Source organism: Oncorhynchus keta, chromosome 13 (genome assembly GCF_023373465.1).
Source record: "Oncorhynchus keta strain PuntledgeMale-10-30-2019 chromosome 13, Oket_V2, whole genome shotgun sequence".
Lineage (NCBI taxonomy): Eukaryota > Metazoa > Chordata > Actinopteri > Salmoniformes > Salmonidae > Oncorhynchus > Oncorhynchus keta.
In genome coordinates this window covers 43,362,618-43,383,893 of record NC_068433.1, presented here as the reverse complement: position 1 = coordinate 43,383,893, position 21,276 = coordinate 43,362,618, and the positions used below count along the sequence as shown (strand labels likewise).

General features: G+C 44.2%; 1 protein-coding gene, 1 long non-coding RNA gene and 1 pseudogene across 3 annotated transcripts in view; 1 reads left to right on the top strand and 2 right to left on the bottom strand.

The window, feature by feature from the left end:
• Positions 1-755: 755 nt before the first annotated feature.
• LOC127906870 (pineal opsin-like) lies at positions 756-5,621 on the bottom strand (annotated as a pseudogene).
• Positions 5,622-6,646: 1,025 nt separating this feature from the next.
• Positions 6,647-21,276, top strand: part of stab2 (stabilin 2) — a 37,053-nt gene continuing 22,423 nt past the window's right edge. For both annotated transcript variants that reach the window (XM_052460224.1, XM_052460223.1), the window contains exons 1-21: positions 6,647-6,851; positions 7,919-8,046; positions 8,316-8,434; positions 10,082-10,167; positions 10,270-10,336; positions 10,518-10,613; positions 10,791-10,913; positions 12,509-12,705; positions 12,990-13,120; positions 13,232-13,365; positions 13,511-13,590; positions 14,767-14,916; positions 15,176-15,319; positions 15,693-15,755; positions 15,984-16,100; positions 16,264-16,317; positions 16,575-16,655; positions 16,766-16,918; positions 17,113-17,172; positions 20,670-20,762; positions 21,108-21,194. In XM_052460224.1, coding sequence (XP_052316184.1) covers positions 6,768-6,851; positions 7,919-8,046; positions 8,316-8,434; positions 10,082-10,167; positions 10,270-10,336; positions 10,518-10,613; positions 10,791-10,913; positions 12,509-12,705; positions 12,990-13,120; positions 13,232-13,365; positions 13,511-13,590; positions 14,767-14,916; positions 15,176-15,319; positions 15,693-15,755; positions 15,984-16,100; positions 16,264-16,317; positions 16,575-16,655; positions 16,766-16,918; positions 17,113-17,172; positions 20,670-20,762; positions 21,108-21,194 — 2,247 coding nt within the window. In that variant the 5' untranslated portion in view covers positions 6,647-6,767. The remainder of the gene's footprint in view (positions 6,852-7,918; positions 8,047-8,315; positions 8,435-10,081; positions 10,168-10,269; positions 10,337-10,517; positions 10,614-10,790; positions 10,914-12,508; positions 12,706-12,989; positions 13,121-13,231; positions 13,366-13,510; positions 13,591-14,766; positions 14,917-15,175; positions 15,320-15,692; positions 15,756-15,983; positions 16,101-16,263; positions 16,318-16,574; positions 16,656-16,765; positions 16,919-17,112; positions 17,173-20,669; positions 20,763-21,107; positions 21,195-21,276) is intronic.
• LOC127906804 (uncharacterized) lies at positions 13,881-14,188 on the bottom strand. Its single transcript, XR_008062886.1, has 4 exons — positions 14,156-14,188; positions 14,082-14,118; positions 14,008-14,044; positions 13,881-13,970 (listed from the first exon to the last, which is right to left on the bottom strand). It is a non-coding gene; the product is annotated as an uncharacterized LOC127906804 (long non-coding RNA).

The window sequence follows — 21,276 nt, the reverse complement described above, 5'->3', positions numbered from 1 at the left end:
TTGCAAAATGTTTTTTCAACGTAATCGAACAGAACGAAACATAAGAGGGACCGACCTGAATTTGTCCAATAGCAACACTAAAGGGTTTTCGGAATGAATGCGCCCAATGTTTCTACGACGGAGGCCTTTGCCACATAATCTGGAGCCCATGTAAACATGTTCAGAGAAACAGACAGTCTATCAATGTAGATCTCTGTAATCCACTACACATTGTGGCCTTGCGTGTCTGTTTATATACGATAGAATGAAACACAGTGTGAATATGGATGGATACTGTTCTGGGTTGATTCAACGGGACATCCACAGCTGAAAACAATGCCTATTTCAGTAAGTCAACCGCAGACAGGTTTTTCTCCGAGTGTTATTTCTTAGCCAATCACAGAGGGGGTTGAGGATTTGCTTCAAAGGCGCTATGAGAGCCCCGGCAGCATCGTAATATCTGCTTAATAAAACGCATTGGGACCCAGTGAGAACCCAGTTACTCTGTCTTTTGTTTGAAGCTGATGTGCTCCATCCATCCCTACAGAGTTGGACGCATTCATATGCTGACCATAAGTCATGTTTTGTCTCTGGATTTTGACATATATTTCTTCATGTTTTCCAAGGGAAGTACTTGTGCATCCAAGCATAAAAACATAGTAGACTGAGCCAAGTTTCATGTTCTTTTCAGACTGTGTCTTTCCTCGACTGTGTGTTCTCATGTGTCCGGAATCTCACAGTGCCGTCCATCGCAACCCCTGCCGGTGGGCATGGGTTCAACCCTTAGGAGTTTGGCTGGACGGAGCATTCTTGGTGCCAGTGCCCTCTAAACCTAAGGCAGGCATCCAGAGCATACATCACCACACTTAAGAATCTCAAAACAAAACTAGTCCTTCCCTCTCCTCTCCTCGACTTTCGACTTGATTCCTCTTACTGGCCAATGAGTGGTATCCTCTCTCTCTCCCTCTCTCTCTCTCTATTTCTCTCTCTTTCCACTATCTCTGTATTTCTTCCAAATATATCTCACTCACTATCTTTCTTATTATAATATGATCTGCAGTGGAGGTTGGTGGGAGGAGCTATAGGAGGACAGGCTCTCATTCAACTGTCTGGAATGGAACAAATGTGTGGTTTCCATATGTTTGATACCATTCAATTACATTACAACGAGCCTGTCCTCCTGTAGCTCTTACCACTAGCCTCCAATGATGAGCAGTGCACTTGTAGCCTATTATTTCAACAGGTCCTTACAGCACCGCTCTCATTCTGTACTCTCTGCTGTCCTCCTGAGTTCAAAAGCAGGCATTGCTTGATGATTGATGTATGCAAAGAGACAAACCTGCTAGAGAAAATGTATGACCATACACCCAGATTTACCAGGGGCAATCTACTAAATCAAATAAGAAATCCTCTCTTAAAAAAATATTGCTATGTTATCCAGAAACTCCTAATCCTGTATTGGGGATGATAGATGCTCTTACTGGGATGACTAATCAGGAAGTAATCTCAGAAAATCTGGTGACAAAGGAGTAGGACAGAGCGGTTTCTTTAAGCCTTCAGAAGTACTTTTTGAGCCTTGTCCTTTGCAGCCGCCGAGAGCCAGATGACATGCATGGATAAAAATGTTATGGGTTGAAGGGGTTTGGAAGGAGGTTAAGGGTCACACGAGCTTACCATTTCCTGAAACGACTGGAAGCTTATCATTTGTTTGCTGTCAAAGTTAATTAAAAGAGTGTCTGTAAAGGCTTATGTGCACCAGATAGGTCCAAGACACATCAAGTAATAGTACTGTAGAACTTTAAAACTATGTATGGAGTCCTCTGGCTTTAGTGTAGATCTGTTCCAGTGGATATTGAACAGTGGTTCTGTCCACGATGATAGGTACAGATGTAGGATCTTCATTTGATCACCATGTTGCTGGAGACCTCATGACCTACAGAGCATAATCACGTAACTGAAGGAGACAGACAGAGAGGGAGAGAGAGAGATGGGAGTGTTGTTAAAGAGGAGGTGGTGAACCATTTCAGAATTGAAGCTAAAATCTACAAAGTAAAAATGGGTGGAAGTTCAAGCCTAGTATCCTTACCGTACCATGAATTTGCCAAGTACTTTACCAGTCTTATCCAAATGTACTATTTGCTGTACTTGGGTGGCCTCTTTGTGGGGAGAGTAACTGCACCTCAAAATACAACCTTTACCCTTCACACCCTCACCCCTAACCGAAAAACCCTGACATAAAAATTCTGTCCATTACCTGTGTTGGCCAGGAAGTAGGTAACAGGGTTGTATAAGGGACTGGACTTGGCCAAGTAGGTGGGCATTGCGGCCAGGAGAGGAGGGATGTGGAGATGTAGGCCAGCCAGCAGTGTGACCAGTCAGAAGTGGGCCAGCCAGCAGATGTTAAAGGCCCCAATCATGGCGCAGATCTACCGCCCTGCTGCTCCACACTACGGTTCAGCTGAGATCACACATACAGGTACAGTCAACGCATGCTGTACATGCTGGCACACCCACACCTAGTACCCTCCTCATGGTGCTGAGTATAGTCATGGACACAAGTTTTGAGAATGACACAAATATTAATTTACACAAAGTCTGCTGCCTCAGTTTGTATCATGGCAATTTGCATATACTCCAGAATGTTACGAAGAGTGATCAGATGAATTGAAATTAATTGCAAAGTACCTCTTTGCCATGCAAATGCACTGAATCCCCAATAAACTGCATTTCAGCCCTGCCACAAAAGGACCAGCTGACATCATATCAGTGATTCTCTTGTTAACACAGGTTTGAGTGTTTAACGAGGACAGGGCTGGAGATCACTCTGCCATGCTGATTTAGATCGAATAACAGACTGGAAGCTTCAAAAGGAGGGTGGTGCTTGGAATCATTGTTGTTCCTCGGGCCAACCATGGTTACCTGCAAGGAAACACGTGCAGTCATCATTGATATGCACAAAAAAGGGCTTCACAGGCAAGGATATTGCTGCCAGTAAGATTGCACCTAAATCAACCATTTATCGGATCATCAAGAACTTCAAGGAGAGCGGTTCAATTGTTGTGAAGAGGGCTTCAGGGCGCCCAAGAAAGTCCAGCAAGCGCCAGGACCGTCTCCTAAAGTTGACTCAGCTGCGGGATCGGGGCACCACCAGTACAGAACTTGCTCAGGAATGGCAGCAGGCAGATGTGAGTGCATCTGCATGCACAGTGAGGTGAAGACTTTTGGAGGATGGCCTGGTGTCAAGAATGACAGCAAAGAAGCCACTTCTCTCCAGGAAAAACATCAGGGACAGACTGATATTCTGCAAAAGGTACAGGGATTGGACTGCTGAGGACTGGGGTAAAGTCATTTTCTCTGATGAATCCCCTGTCCGATTGTTTTGGGCATCTGGAAAAAAACTTGTCCGGAGAAGACAAGGTGAGCGCTACCATCAGTCTTGTGTCATGCCAACAGTAAAGCATCCTGAGACCATTCATGTGTGGGGTTGCTTCTCAGCCAAGGGAGTGGGCTCACTCACAATTTTGCCTAAGAACACAGCCATGAATAAAGAATGGTGCCAACACATCCTCCGAGAGCAACTTCTCCCAACCATCCAGGAACAGTTTGGTGACAAACAATGCCTTTTCCAGCATGATGTAGCACCTTGCTCCATCAAGACCCACAAATTCTGACAAACTCCAAGCATTGATTATGCAAGAATGGGCTGCCAGCAGTCAGGATGTGGCCCAGAAGTCAATTGACAGCATGCCAGGGCAGATTGCAGAGGTCTTGAAAAAGAAGGGTCAACACTGCAAATATTGACTCTTTGCATCAATTTCATGTAATTGTCAATAAAAGCCTTTGACACGTATGAAATGCTTGTAATTACACGTCAGTATTCCATAGTAACATCTGACACAAATATCTAAAGGCACTGAGGCAGCAGACTTTGTGAAAATTAATATTTGTGTCATTCTCAAAACTTTTGGCTACATTACTTTTGGGTACATTACTGTAGCAGTAGACTATAACCACAGAAGGAAATAGGAAGCAGAGCACCATGCAGGGTACGAGGAAGTTGCCCCAGGTGGGGGCCGCAGGAGCTCCAGCCCAGTAGAGGGCCCATGGCAGGCAGGCCAGCCAGCCACACCACCCCCAGGTCCTGGATGCTCCTTCATCGGGTTAATCTTCAGAGCAGCCATGGGCTTACACATGGCACAGTACCGCTCATACATCAGCTGGGTGAGTATCCACAGAGACACCAAACATTAAAGAGAGTTTTACATCTGGTGTTTAAAGGAGGTAATAAAATGTTATCAAAACATGTAAAAGCAGAAAATGGTTGTACATCCCATATGTCTCAACCAATCTCTGTATTAGCTTCATTTAAAGGAGGGCCTCTCATTACTAACAGGTCAAAACACCTGAAAACAATTAACACCTAAAATAAGGATCTAATCAGACAGCCAATAGAAATAGCATCAAAAACGACTCACCAATGTAACTGACTGCATCTGTCCATCTGTAAAAAGCCCACCCAATCTGCCTACCTCATCCCCATGCTGTTTTAATTGTATTTACTGTTCTGTTCTTTTGCACACCAGTATCTCTACTTGCACATCATCATCTGCTCATTTATCACTCCAGTGTTAATCTGCTAAATTGTAATTATTCGCTCCTATGGCCTATGTATTGCCTACCTCCTCATGCCTTTTGCACACACTGTATATAGACTTTCTTTTTTCTACTGTGCCATTGACTTGTTTATTGTGTTATTGGCTTGTTTATTGTTTACTCCATGTGTAACTCTGTGTTGTTTGTGTCACACTGTAACGGCTGTCGTGGGTTGAAGAAGGTGAAGAGGACCAAAGTGCAGCGTGGTATGTGTTCATGATGTATATTTATTTTAACTCAGAACACTATGACCAAAATAACAAAACTAGACCAACACGAAACAGTTCTGTCTGGTGCAGACACAGAGACAGAAAACAACTACCCACCAATCATAGTGGGAACACAGGCTACCTAAGTATGGTTCTCAATCAGAGACAACGATTGGCAGCTGCCTCTGATTGGGAACCATACCAGGCCAAAAGCAGAAATACAAAACATAGAACAAAACATCAAATGCCCACCCCAACTCACGCCCGACCAAACTAAAACAGAGACATAAAAAGGAACTAAGGTCAGGACGTGACACACACTGCTTTGCTTTATCTTGGCCATGTCGCAGTTGTAAATGTGAACTTGTTCTCAACTAGCCTACCTGGTTAAATAAAGTGAAATACATTTTTTTTTAAGACTTAGAAGAGACAGAACCCCTAGTCGGTCACCATAGCGACGATGAAGCCGTAGAGGACGAGGAGGAGGTCGGAGACGGCCAGGCGGAGGACGATGGTGTTCATGGGGATCAACAGGAAGTGTGTGTTCCTCGTCAACACGACTGTGACCAGAAGGTTGTTGGAGACAGAGACGATGGTGATGAGGAGGAACATGAGGAAAGAGAGGATGCTGTAGCCCTCCCGACGGAAGACTGTGGCCACTGCCAAGATGATGGGCACTGTACCCTCTGCCAAAGCTGTGCCACCCTCTGCCAATGGTGTGCCATGGACCAAACCCCAATCCAAGCCTAGATCAGCCAAGGCCGTGCTGTTGCTGTTCATCTCAAACACAACCGTAACCTCTGAGCTCCCTGCTCAAGATGTTCTGAGGATCTCCCTCTCCCCTCCCACCTGAGTGGCCCCTCTACTGAAATGGAATCATCCCGTCATATTCTGGACCGATTAGCGTGATTCCGTACTTTGTGGAGAGGCTGGATCAGGGATGATGGTAATCCCTCCTTTTTTGGGCCATTTACCAAATGAAGCTGATATGATGAATGGGATTAAACACTGTTGGTGTTGATTGGATTATATGAGTAGTCAACACTGTAACACTGTATGTTACTTAATTAGATGTTTTGGTATTTGGAAGATTGCCTGTGTAGTATGTATCCATCTATATCTTGATGTTTCATCGTAAACAAAGGATGAACCCCACCCTCAACCCTTTCACACACATTGCACTGCTTTGGTAACTCTTATATGAGTGTGTGCGTGCACGAACGTGTGTGTATGTTAGGTCAGTAATGCCACTCAGCATAAAGCATGTCATTCTGACCTCTTCTGGGAAAACGCTGGGTCTGAAAGTCATGACGGGACAGAATGTTGTCAGGAAGAGTGCAGATGGGACAGGAGAGGGTGAATCTTATTTACACTCCAGGATGTCCTGCCATTCTCCTTCGCTCCAACACCACTGTTTGAAGACAAGACCAGACCTAACCCCCCCTTCCAACTGCTGACAGATGCTGGAGTATAGACGGATGAAGGGGTTGTGTGTGTGTGTGTGCCGGGGGGGATTGTGTGTGTGTGTGTGTGTCAGTGTGTGCATCTGTGTGTCTGTGCATATGGGCGTGTAAGCGCCAGCGTGCGTGCATGCGTGCGTGCGTGTGCATGGACAGTATGCCCATGCATGTTTGTGTATGTGCACGTGTGTGGAGTGTATGAATGCAGGTGACCCTCTCTGGTACTACTGGCACAGGAAAGAGTGGAGTTGAGGGGAGGGGGAGAGAGGAGGGAGGTTGTTGAAAAGTCAGATGGGCTAAGTGAGCGGTCACAGTCCACTGACGTGCCTCAGAGAGGGAGGGCGAGGGAGAGCTAAAAAGAGTGACTCAAAGTGACAGGGAGTGGGTCAGAGAGGTAGAGGGAGGGAGCCACAGGGGCACAGCGAGTGATACTGACAGAGAGAGAGAAGGAGAGAGATCCAGAGTTATGGCGCCTGTGACCGGACCACTGGCGCTCATGCTGCTACTTCTGGGGTTAGACCGCTACACCTCCTCTGCTGCTGCCGCCAAGGTGAGTCCCACTTTTACCGCACACACGTGAGTGCGTTCGTCATTCGGACTCACTGTCACACCCTCATTGGTAGCTAGACGTATGGAAGGACTGCCAAGAGTGGTCAGGGAGATGTGGGCATGGGACACACAATACAAATCAAATCACATTTTATTGGTCGCATTCACATATTTAGAAGATGTTAGTGCCGGTGTAGCGAATTGCTTGTGTTCCTAGCTCCAACAGTGCAGTAGTATCTAACAATTCAGCTTGACTTGTTTTGTTGCTGACTTTTTTGGACATTTTAAAGTGTTGTTGTGTGGTTTGGGGATTTTGGATGGTGTACTGTATGATGACTTAGTGCTGTGTTTCAGGGGTTGGATCTATGTGGTTTTGAAACATAACGAGCATGTTTGTGTGTGTCTTTGTCTGAGTTTTGCGGTTTCTCTGAGTAGCGCCCGGGTACTGTTGCATGCTGGGTAGATCAGATCAGATGATGCAGATCCCAGCAGAAGTCATTAAACAATATCGTTCTGTTTACCCAACGTCTGTCCAACTCTGGTCAAAGTAAACAAATGCTCTCAAATACGCTTTGATGATGTCAAAACACTGTGTATACCCAGGAGTACACTACTGCCAAAAAACAAACTATTCATCATGCACAAACACAGTTTTCTCTGTAGGGGGATTGGGTGTTGGGTTATATAGTAGTGGTTAATGTTATTCTAGTATGATGAAAGACAGGCAGGAAATAATAGTCTGACCTCTCCACTGTTTTAAGAACTGTGGAAAATTCCATTGATTTGATTGGATAAGAGGATTGGCGAGGGCATTGGTTCTATAGGGCATTGGCTTCAACATTCAGTTGGGAACCGCTAAGAGATTCGGCCCTGGTACGTTCATCAGGTAACCCTCAAACCGTTATGTGACTTTATGACTTCTGACACACAATGGGAAGTCAACAGAGCGTGTCAGCACACTGTTGTGTGTGGTTATTTGGGGTGTTCCTCAGTCCACAATGACACACAGCACCAGGCCTGTGCGGGTCTGTCTTACAGTTATCCGCTCTTCTCCCTCCACCACAACAGAACCGGTGTGACAAGACAACCCTGGTGATGACCAAGACAGAGTGCCACTCCTGTAGCATCAGCTCCAACGTGGGCTGTCCAGCAGGCTTCAACAAGAAGATCCCCGGGAAGGGAAACCCAGACTGCAAGTGAGTGGGCAAGGGGGTAAGGTTGGAAGAGGGGATATTGAGAGGAAATGAGGGTGGAAGAAGGATATGGGGGGAGAAGGGGACAGAATAGGGAAGGGAGTGAGGCAGAAATAGAATAGATGGAGGAGCTATCTCTTGTTAGTATCTAAGTAATATCTCATGTCTCTGCTTAACCTAAGACACAACCGGGTATGTTGTGCAGAGCGTTGTGACTACTGTGGCACTGCATCCTACACCCAGTGATATGTCATCTCTCTCTCTCTCTGTAGGTACCGTGTGAGTCCCATGGCCAGTCTGGTGCTGAATATCAAGGGCTGTTCTCATGAGTGTTACAAGGAGGTGGTTGAGCCTCACTGCTGTCCAGGGTACTGGGGACCAGACTGCATCGGTGAGTAAAACAACACACTGCATCCATTACTGTAATCGATCACTGCTGCTCATCGTTGAGTCATCAAGCCGCGTTGATGAGGAAAGCAACACCATTTTGGTGGTGGTAACATCATTGCTGAAATCCCTACTTCACCCCAGATGCTCACTTTTCAAAGGCTTGCTTTGAAAACAGAGGGTTCTCGTATGTGCTCATGTTTTGGTGGTTCTGTAACACGGTAAGCTGTGGGGACTCTGAGGGAATGTTTTGATAGGAAGAGTTCAGAAGTGTACTTGGCTGCTACTGCCGTTGAATCCCAGTGCTGAGTGCTGTGTGACAGAAAATCAGGAGGAAAGCACTCGCATCCCTCCTCGGAGAGGAAGAGGAAGAGGGAGAGGAAGAGTGGCATGTTTCAGGAAAAAAAATTGCTACAGGGGAACAAATAGACAGAACAGAAAGCTGTCCAGAGTAGGAAAGTGTGTCAGCAGTGTCCTGTGTGCACCGGCAGGCCAGGACAACCCACATTGTGGTATTGGGTGCAGGATGCAGGTTAGGCCTTTCGGAGCAGGGGACTCGCACACTTCCTTCCTCCCAATTAGGGCTCATCGTCAGCAGGCCCCTGTCTTCCAGGAATGTGCTGACATCCCGATAGTCCAGGCTTCCTCTCTCTAGTTCTTTTGTTCCTGTCATAGACTCTTCTTATCCGCCCCCTCCCACACTCTCTCGCTTTCTCACACGCACACGCACGCATGCACGCACGCACGGACACACACAAAGACACTAACACACACATTCTCTCTCTCTCTCTCTCTCTCTCTCTCTCTCTCTCTCTCTCTCTCTCTCTCTCTCTCCCCTCTCTCTCTCTCTCTCTCTCTCTCTCTCTCTCTCTCTCTCTCTCTCTCTCTCTCTCTCTCTCTCTCTCTCTCTCTCTCTCTCTCTCTCCCCTCCCTCCCTCCCTCCCTCCCTCCCTCCCAGTGATTGTGTTGTGAGGTTATCAAAGATGGGTAGTAGTAAGTACATTAACAGGTTCCATAGTTCTTCGTCTCTGTCTCAATGGTTCCCTGTGTTGTTCTGTGACAGGGTAACATGGACGTGTGAAGTATTCTCTGTCCCGGTGAGACATGATGCATGTCGACTGAATTACTCTCCCCACTTGTTGTGCAACAACGTTACATTTTAGGTACAAATTACCCACATTAGAAGGTTATCATTTATTTAAGGTAAATATTGGGTAAACATTAAAGGATATTATTGCAATTGGGTGACCATTTCTGCTCAGGAATGGTGAGTGAGTGAGAATCTGCTGACAAGAACAACTACTTTCCTAGAGTCTGCTGATTGTAAGGAGACCCTTGGCAACTCCCTGTGCATGCTTGTGTTTACATTGTGTGTGTGTGCAGCTTGAGGGAAGGAAGGGGGTGACTGATTATGGGCCGTTCTGATAAGAGAGGCACACAGGAGAGAGTGAGAAGGAAAGAGGAGGAGAGAGACAGAGGAGAGGAGAAGAGGAAGTGGTCATTACGTCCAGGCTATTGTCAAGTCACGTGCTCTCCTGGACATTGGAACAACACACACCATTCGGTTTCCAATCACTGTTTCATTGAGATTGGTTGTCCATCTTTCTGTTGATATGAGACTAATGCGAATGGTACTGTCTTCTTGTCCCAGAGTGCCCAGAGGACGCAGACAGGCCCTGCAGTAATAATGGACTGTGTTCTGAAGGCATGGGTGGCAACGGGAGCTGCAGCTGTAAGGTACTGGATGATGACGCATAGACACACATGTGCAAGTAAACACATATACACGCACACACGCACAGACAAAGAATGGTCCATCACTGTGTTTGTCCTCCTCAGCCTGGCTTCGTGGGAACAGCTTGTGAAGACTGTGCAGATAATCTTTACGGCTCAACCTGTAGTTCTGGTAACCAACTTGGTCCCTTTCTTTAAGATTGCGATGCTTTACCTACCCCATTTTGTGACTTCCCCATGCACCTAGAGATACAGTCCACGTTGGTGCCGTTTGTTGATGATCCAATGCATTGTAATATTGACCTGTTTCTCTCTCTGTCCTTCCCATCATTCTCCATTTGCCGGTCCATCAGCCTGCACGTGTGGACATGGCCTGTGTAATGCTGGTATCCACGGTGACGGGATATGCACCTGCTTCTCTGGGTATAAAGGCCCAAAATGTGATCTGGGTAAGAGAACCAGTGGTGATGCATGCTTATGACATGTCTTATAATGTGTTAGAACTGTATCATAATGCATTATTCCTGTCGGCATTAACTCCCTGATCTATAACCTACCTGTATGTTTACATCTAATGACAACTTGCTCCCACCTTAACAACAGCATGTGTCCCTGTCATCTTTCAGAGCTGCCGGAGTGCTCTTCTCTGCTTTGTCCACAGAACACTCGCTGTATGCAGGGCTCGCTGGACGGGTCGCTGCGTTGTCAATGTCTACCTGGCTACCGAACCTCTGGAGATCAATGCATATGTGAGTGACAGCATGGCTGTGTCCCTATTCTCTGTAAAAGGGTAGCCCAGTGGCCTTATGGCTACTAGTGGCCTAGTACTAAGTGAGTTATGGTGCGTTCGGAAAGTATTCAGACCCCTTAACTTTTTCCACATTTTGTTACGTTACAGCCTTATTCTAAAATGTATGAAATAAAAATGTTCCTCATCAGTCTATATACAATACCCCATAATGACAAAAAAATAATAATAATAATTTAAAAAAATGAAAAAACGTAAATATCTTATTAACATAAGTATTCAGACCCTTTGCTATGAGACTCGAAATTGAGCTCAGATGCATCCTGTTTCCATAGATCATCCTTGAGATAAGTCCACCTGTGGTAAATTCAATTGATTGGACATGATTTGGAAAGGCACACACCTGTCTATATAAGGACCCACAGTTGACAGTGCATGTCAGGACAAAATCCAAGCCATGAGGTCGAAGGAATTGTTTGTAGAGCTCCGAGACAGGATTGTGTCGAGGCACAGATCTGGGAAAGGGTACCAAAACATGCAGCATTGAAGGTCCCCAAGAACACAGTGGCCTCCTTCATTCATTAATGGAAGAAGTTTGAAACCACCAAGACCCTTCCTAGAGCTGGCCGCCGGCCAAACTGAGCAATCGGGGGAGAAGGGCTTTGGTCATGGAAGTGACGAAGAACCCGATGGCCACTCTGACGGAGCTCCAGAGTTCCTCTGTGGAAGATGGGAGAACCTTCCAGAAGGACAACCATCTCTGCAGCACTCCACCAAAAGGCACAAGATTCTCTGCTCTGATGAAACCAATATCGAGGTCTTTGGTCTGAATGCCAATCGTCACGTCTGAAGGAAACCTGGCAACATCCCTACGGTAAAGCATGGTGATGGCAGCATCATGCTGTGGGGAGGTTTTTCAGCGTCAGGGACTGGGAGACTAGTCAGGATCGAGGGAAAGATGAACGGAGCAAAGTACAGAGAGATCCTTGATGAAAACCTGCTCCAGAGCGCTCAGGACATCAGACTGGGGAGAAGGTTTACCTTCCAACAGGACAACGGCCCTAAGCAGACAGCCAAGACAATGGCAGGAGGGGCTTTGGGACAAGTCTCTGAATGTCCATAATTAAGTGACCCAGACAAAACCCGATTGAACATCTCTTTTGAGACCTGAAAATAGCTGTGCAGTGACGCTCCCTATCCGGCCTGACAGAGCTTGAGAGGATCTGCAGAGAAGAATTGGAGAGCCTCCCCAAATACAGGTGTGCCAAGCTGGTAGCGTCATACCCAAGAAGACTCGAGGCTGTAATCACTGCCAAAGGTGCTTCAACAAAATACTGAGTAAAGGGTCTGAATATGTATGTAAATGTGATATTTCAGTTTTTGAATTTTTGATACATTTGCTAAAATGTCTAATAACCTGTTTTTACTCTGTCATTATGGGGTATTGTGAATAGATTGATGAGGGGGGAAAAATGTTTTAATCCATTTTAGAATAAGGCAGTAACGTAACAAACTCTGGAAAAGGTCAATGGGTCTTACTACTTTCCGAATGGACTGTATATAATAGTTTATAAGATGATTTGTCTCCTCTCACAGCCATAAACCCGTGCCTGCAGCAGGTGTGCCACATCCATGCCACCTGTGCCCATGTGGGGCCCAACAAGCACTTGTGTACCTGTGCCCAGGGCTACAGTGGGGACGGGCACGTGTGTGTTCCCATAGACCCCTGTCAAACACACCTGGGGGGCTGCTCTGCTGACTCTGCACGCTGTGTGTACGATGGGCCAGGGAAGGTGTGTATATGTGTGTGTGTGTGTGTGTGTGTGTGTGTGTGTGTGTGTGTGTGTGTGTGTGTGTGTGTGTGTGTGTGTGTGTGTGTGTGTGTGTGTGTGTGTGTGTGTGTGTGTGTGTGTGGGGGTGGGTGTGTTTTTGTCTCTAACCGACAAATGAAACGGATTGATAATGCAATGTCAAATATAACATTTTATAAATACAACATTTTATTGGTGATAATGTGCCATTCATTTGTGTGTTTGGTGAACCTCCCCCTGAGTGGTGTTTTTGGTTTCTCTCGTAGTCTCATTGTGAGTGTCAAGACGGGTTCGACCACCTGACAGGAGGGGTGAGCTGCAGTCTGAAGGACTTGTGCAGACCTAACTCCTGCAGCAAACACGCCAACTGTTCAACAGTGGAGCCAAACATAGTAGAGTCAGTGTGTTTCTGTTCTCTTTGACTTAGTGTGTTTAAAGATATTTGTGCAATAAAACCATCCTTTTTTCAAAAGAGCATCTTACCTTTGTACCATCTCTCTTACTCCAGGTGCACATGTCACGAGGGATACGTGGGCAACGGCAAGATTTGCTATGGCAACATCATGCAGCGTCTGAACGATCTGAACTCAGAGCCCGGGGGCCAATGGACCGGTCAGCTCAGCAATGCCATCACACTCTTTGGTGCGTCTCATTGGTTAATCATCAGCCAATCAGGGACTCATTAAAGTTGCAGAAAAACACCTCGTTTGTCATGGGCCTTGGTTTATATAGACTCTCTCTCTCGATCTCTATCTCTCTTTTCCTCCTCCTCCTCTTCCTGCTCCAGGTGCCATTACTTGGCCCCTGAGCAACTTTGGCCCCTTCACCATCTTCGTCCCAATCAACAAGGGCTTCAAAGGAACTCCGGTAACATACACAGTAGACACCTAGAGAACTGTAGCTATATTGATACACAGTAGACACCTAGAGGCACTGTAGCTATATGATACACAATAGACACCTAGAGAACTGAAGCTATATTGATACACACTAGACACCGAGAGACACTGTGGCTATATGATACACAGTAGACACCTAGAGGCACTGTAGCTATATGATAAACAGTAGACACTGTGGCTATATGATACACAGTAGACACCTAGAGGCACTGTAGCTATATGATACACAATAGACACCTAGAGAACTGAAGCTATATTGATACACACTAGACACCGAGAGACACTGTGGCTATATGATACACAGTAGACACCTGGAGACACTGTAGCTATATGATACACAGTAGACACCTAGAGGCACTATGGCTATATGATACACAGTAGACACCTGGAGACACTGTAGCTATATGATACACAGTAGACACCTAGAGGCACTATGGCTATATGATACACAGTAGACACCTGGAGACACTGTAGCTATATGATACACAGTAGACACCTAGAGGCACTATGGCTATATGATACACAGTAGACACCTGGAGACACTGTAGCTATATGATACACAGTAGACACCTTGCTATATGATACACAGTAGACACCTAGAGGCATATTTTGATACACAGTACCTTTTTGATACACAGTAGACACAGAGGCACTGTAGCATGATATTTAGAGGCGCTGTAGCTTTTACACAGTAGACACCCCTTATAGATACACAGTGAAATATTTGATACACAGTGTGGAGACACTTGCTATTGATACACAGTAGAGACCTGGAGACACTGTGCTATATGATACACAGTAGACACCTCAGCTGATGATACACAGTAGACTCTGATGGCTGACCTATATGATACAAGACACCTGGAGACACTGTAGCTAGTACCTGCACTGTTGCTATATGATACACAGTAGACACCTAGACATTTCACAGTAGACACCTGGAGATGCTATATGATACACAGTAGACACCTAGAGGCACTATGGCTATATGATACACAGTAGACACCTGGAGACACTGTAGCTATATTGCTGTATATTTTGTATATCTTTTGGAACACAATACCAATATTTCTTACTTTTCCCCTTATAGCTGAAATATTTATCGTGTTTGTTGTAACAGTGAGTATGTGTTGTCCCGTCTCAGCTGATACCTCTGATGGCTGACCCAATGAAGGCTAAGTACCTGTGTAAGCTGCACATTTCTCCCGTGGAGATGCCCTATGACATGCTGAACAGAGGGGTCATCTACTACACTCTGACGGGCAAGGCAGGGGAGACGGTGACAACAGATGACGTGAGACACACACACACACACACACACACACACACACACACACACACACACACACACACACACACACACACACACACAGGGGCAAGCCTCATTACCAAGGCCCTCCTGATTTAGACTGACAAATGTGAACACCGTCCCAAGAGTGTGCTTCTCATAGTAGTAGTGATGACAAGCACAAGACGTTCCAATGAGAAACACTGCTCCAATGACAGGTCACACTGGTCATGTCAGCAAAATAACTTGATGATCCCCTCCACAGGACAAGCAGCTCAAGATCCGTATCCATGGCAGCAGGAAGAAGGGCGGGGTCCTGCAGTCTGATGTCATCGCTTCCAATGGGATCATCCATATTATCAACAAGCTGATGGACAGTGTCTCACCCACGGTGGAGAGCGACAAAGAGGTACACAAATACCAGAGACAGAGGTTACGTCACAAACGGCACCCTATTCCCTATTTAGTGCATGACTTTTAGTCAAAGGTAGTGCAGTACATAGGAAATAGGGTGCCATTTGGGACCAACCAGACACATTGTTTATTATACTTAGAATAGCATTTGTAACGCCTACATTTGTGCCTACTTTTTAATTTGATTTATTTACCCCTTATTCGACCAGGTAAGTTGACTGGGAACACATTCTCATTTACAGCAACGACCTGGGGAATAGTTACAGGGGAGAGGAGGGGGATGAATGAGCCAAATGAAAGCAACAAGACTGGTTGTTAAGTTAGGCTAAATTCCATTTTGACATGACTTGTCATGTTATCTTTTCCAGGAGAATCTCATGAAGATTCTATCAGACTATGGGAAGTTTTCCAAGTTCAAGGAATTGTTGATGGTACTGTCTTCTGTATTCATTTCATGTTATTTAAATGTTATTTAACATATTCTACGTATTATTCAGAGTGGGTATAGTATATCAGATGTGAAGTCACATCAACCTGTTGTTTGATATCTTATTAATGTATTGTTATTCTTATTTGTATGTATTTATATGCAACTCATTTTTTTGGTATGAAATATTCAACCGAAATAAAGTTTGATTTGGTTTGATTCATCTGTCCAGAAAGCCAATGTTGATTCTGTATTGGAGGAGGCTGGGCCCTCCACCATATTTGCCCCCACCAACACAGCCTTCGATGCCATGAAGGCGGGACAGCTGGACTATCTCACCTCTAGTGAGGTAGGGAATGGGTGACCTCATGTGCACATACACATACACACGCATGTACACTTACAAACTCTTATGCCTCCAATGACACAAACACACACATCGTTTTGCAATGCATGTCTCCAGACCGTGACTGTGATGTGTGTGTGTTTGGCTTATTTTTGTCTGAATTCAGGGAAGCACTAAACTACTGGAGCTACTAAGGAATCATGTGATCCCCTCATTCAATGTGAGTGTGCATGTTAGGCTCCATGTCAATCACCAAACCAGATCATGTAGAGTCCCTTAGTCTTCAAGGTCCGTCCGTATTCATTAATCTTCTCAGTCTAAGTGCTGATCTAGGATCTGTTATGTCCTGTTATGTTATGTCTATATCATAATGAATTAGATTACATGGACAGGAGACCTGATCCTAGATCAGCACTCCTACTCTGAATATTCTGTGAATGTGTTTGCACATGGTTGTTGTTTTTCATTGGTTTGAAGTTGGAGTTCTATAACGCTGTGAGCAACCAGCGGATGAGGACCATTGCCAATCAGATCCTCTCGTTCAATGTGACTGAAAACGTAAGTACATGTGACACATCAACACAAGCGCAGAGGTGTATATGGTGTGTGTGTGCGTGTAAGTGTGTGTACAGTAGGCGTGTGTGTCTGACTCTGACAAAACCCCATAGGGTCAAATCCTGGTCAACGGCATGGCTGTACTGGAGGCAGACGTGGAGGCCAAGAACGGACGCCTCTATTCGATGGACGGAGTTCTAATCCCGCCCTCCATCGAGCCGGTACTGCCTCACAGGTGTGACATCACAGAGAACAAACTTTTGAAGGTGAGTTTGAGTGCCAGGTTTTGTGATCGTCCCCCCTGCATTCACATTAAGTGTTTTAGTTTCCGAGGTTTTGTTCATTATTAACTTTATAACTTATTGTTAGAGTCATCCTTTATTTAGATTTAGCGAGGTAGTTTGTTCTGGTTGCTTGTCCTCATTTGAGTGTCTCTATTTGTTGACATGTTACTACCCAGGGTGACTGTGTCAGCTGCTCAAAGGTGACCAAGTCCGGCTGCCCATCCGGAGTGTCCACAGTAAGAACCCACATACACTCAACCCCCAATAGTTTGCAAATACTGTATAGAGACCTAAGCATCCCTTTCAGTTGCTTTCACATGGCTCTTTCCTTAACCTTGTACAGCGCCTCCAGAAAGTATTCATACCCTTTGACTTATTCCACATTTTCTTGTGTTACATCCCGAATTTAAAATATTTGTTTTCTCACCCATCTACACACAATAGCCCATCATGAAAAAGGGAAAATGTGTTTTTAGAAATGTTTGGAAATGTATAGGAATTTAAATTTAGAAATGTACATACAGGACCAGTCAAAAGTTTGGACACACCTACTCATTCAACGTTTTTTCTTAATTTTTACTATTTTCTACATTGTAGAAACTATGAAATAACACACATGGAATCATGTAGAAACCAGAAATGTGTTAAACAAATAAAAATATATTTTATATTTGAGATTCTTCAAAGTAGCCACCCTTTGCCTTGATGACAGTATTCACACCCGTAAGTCACTACTTAGGCTCCCGAGTGGCGCAGCGGTCTAAGGCACTGCATCTCAGTGTAAGAGGCATCACTACAGTCCCTGGTTCCAATCCAGGCTGTATCACATCTGGCCTTGATTGGGAGTCCCATAGGGCGTGCACAATTGGCCCAGCATTGGCCAGGGTAAGCCGTCATTATAAATAAGAATTCGCTCTTAACTGACTTTCCTAGTAAAATAAAGGTTTAGAAAATCAATTTAAAAAATGTATGTATGGATCTCCTTTGGCAGCTGTAAGTGTTTATGAGTAAGTCTCCAAAAGCTTTGCACACCTGGATTGTACAATATTTGAACATTATTCTTTAAAAAATTATTCAAACTCTGTAAAAAACTGTAACTAGGCCATTCAGGAACATTCAATATAATATTGGTAAGCAACTCCAGTGTATATTTGTCCTTGTGATTTAGGTTGTTGTCCTGCTGAATGTGTCTCCCAGTGTATGTTGGAAAGCAGACTGAAACAGGTTTTCCTATAGAATTTAGCCTTTGCTTAGCTCTATTCCGTTTCTTATTATCCCAAAAAACTCCCTAGTCTTTGCTGATTACAAGCATACCCATAACATGATGCAGCCACCACCATCCTTGAAAATATTAAGAGTGGTACTCAGTGATGTGTTGTGTTGGATTCTCCCCAATCATAACTGTTTTAATGTCACCATTGGCATCATGGTGAAATCCCTGAGCAGTTTCCTTTCTCTCTGGCGAATGAGTTAGGAAGGACACCTGCATCTTTATAATGACTGGGTGTATTGATACACCATACAAAGTGTAATTAATAACTTCACCATGTTCAAAGGAATATTCCATGTCTGCCTTTTTATTGTTACCCATCTACCAATAGGTGGCCTTCTTTGCTAGGCATTGGAAAACCTCCCTGGTCTTTGTGTTTTATTCTTTGTTTGAAATTCACTGGGGGACCTTAATTGTATGAGGTAGTCATTCAAAAATCATGTTAAACCCGATTATTGAGTCCACACAACTTATTATGCAACTTTAGCGGGATTGATTTGACAACATCCAGTCAAATTGCAGAGCGCCAAATTCAAACTACAGAAATGTCAAGATTCAATATTCACAAAAATATAAGTATAATACATCAAAATAAAGCTTAACTTCTTGTTAATCCAGCCGCAGTGTCAGATTTCAAAAAGGCTTTACGGTGAAAGCAGACCATGTGATTATCTGAGAACAGCGCCACGCATACAAACACATGAAAATAATTTTCGACCAGGCAGGTGGCGACACAAAAGTCAGAAATAACAATATAATAAATGCTTTACCTATGAAGATCTTCTTTTGTTGGCATTCCAAAATGTCCCAGAAACATCACAAATGGTCCTTTTGTTCGTTAATGTCCTTCTTTATATCCCCAAAATGTCCATTTATTTGGCGCGTTTGATTCAGAAATACACTGGTTCCAACTCACCCAACATGACTACAAAGTATCTAATAAATTACATGTAAGCTTGGTCCACACATTTCAAACAACGTTCCTAATCCAACCTAAGGTATCCTAAAACATTAATAATCTATAAAATTTAAGACGGGATATACTGTGTTCAATACCGGATAAAAACAATGTGAAGCGCGTTCCAGTTCACACGCATCAAACAGTAGAGTCCACTTTGAATGACATTTACAATGAACAGCCCTAGTTCTTCATATCTCAAAAGAAAAACATCAACCAATTTCTAAAGACTGTTGACATCTAGTGGAAGCCATAGGAACTGCAACCAGGTTCCTATTAAATAGGGCTTCCTCAATTTTTTCCCCCCCTGGATGGTTTGTCCTCAGGATTTCGCTTGCCAAATCAGTTATGTTATACTAACAGACACTATTTTAACAGTTTTAGAAACGTTAGAGTGTTTTATATCTAAATCTACGTCCGGATGAAAATCTAATTATATGCATATCCTAGCTTCTGGGCCTGAGTAACAGGCAGTTTACTTTGGGCACACTTTTCATCCGGACATGAAAATACTGCCCCCTATCCCTAAGAAGTTTTAAGCACGTTTACTCATTACGTTATTTAGGCTTGCCATGACAAAGGGGTTGAATACTTATTTACTCAAGAAATTTCAGCTTTTCATTTTTAATTCATTTGTAAAAAGGTCTAAAAACATAATTCCACTTTGACATTATGGGTTATTATGTGTAGGCCCAATGGGCGAAAAAGTTCCCAATTGTCATCCTTGAGAAAAAGTAAAGATACCTTAATAATAGAAAGTGACTCAAGTAAAAGGGAAAGTCACCCAGTAAAATACTACTTGAGTAAAACGTCTAAAAGTATTTGGTTTCACATATACTTAAGTATCAAAAGTAAATGTGATTGCTAAAATATACTTCAAAAGTAAAAGTATAAATAATTTCAAATTCCTTATATGAAGCAAACCAGACAGTTTATTTTATTTTACAGATAGCCAGGGGCACACTCCAACACATCATTTACAAATGAAGCATTTGTGTTTAGTGAGGCTGCCAGATCAGAGACAGTAGGGATGACCAGGGATGTTATTTTGATAAGTGTGTGAATTTGACAATTTTCCTGTCCTGCTAAGCACCCAAAATGTTTACTTTTGGGTGTCAGGGAAACTGTATGGAGTACAAAGCACATTATGGTGAAGTAAAAGTAAAAACGGTCAAAAATATAAATAGTAAAGTACAGATACCCCAATAAACTACTTAAGTAATACTTAAAAGTATTTTTACTTAAGTACTTTACACCACTGTGTACAAAATCCAAATGTAATCCATTTTAAATTCAGGCTGTAACAGTCAAGGGGTGTGAATACTTTCTGAAGGCACTGTATGTGTTTACTCAGAGCCATGGTCTGTGTCACAAATGGCATCCTATTCCCTATATAGTGCACTACTTTTGACAGAGCCCGGTGGGCACTGAGTAAACACATCCAGCCATCCATGTACTGTATACAGCTCTGTGTTTATTTTGCTGACGTCGCCCCCTTTGTGTAGAACACCTTCCTTCGCGGCTGTGTGTTCCGGAACATATTGAGTTTCAACATCCTTACGTTTGGCTGCGCCCCCATATGCAACAGGACCCTCACGGTACAGACACACACAGATACACACAAAACTTCTAACCCTAACTCCTAACCCTAAACCTAACCTTAACCCTCAACCTAACTTCTAACTTCTTCTAAACTGAACCCCAAACCCTAAAACTGAATCATTTTAACAAATTAATTATAATTTGAACAAATGAAAGAATCCTACCTTGTAAGGACATTCTGGTCTTGATAAATGTAGGAAAACATGTACACACACACCACACCTCCCTCGCACCTCACACACACCCCTCACACACTCTGTAGGCACGCCCGGATATGAGTTCTACACCCTCCTAAGCCCATCCTCCTCCCTAACCCCACCTCTACATCACCCTCTCCCCAGACACCACTGTGCTGTAAGGGCTTCTATGGGCCAGACTGCACCCCATGTCCTGGAGGGTTCAACACCCCCTGCTCCCGTCACGGACAGGTGAGACACCCCACCTAACCAATGTATCCCTTAACCACTTAACCAGTCTGACTGAGAAAATAATTTATGCAGTGATTGGTGT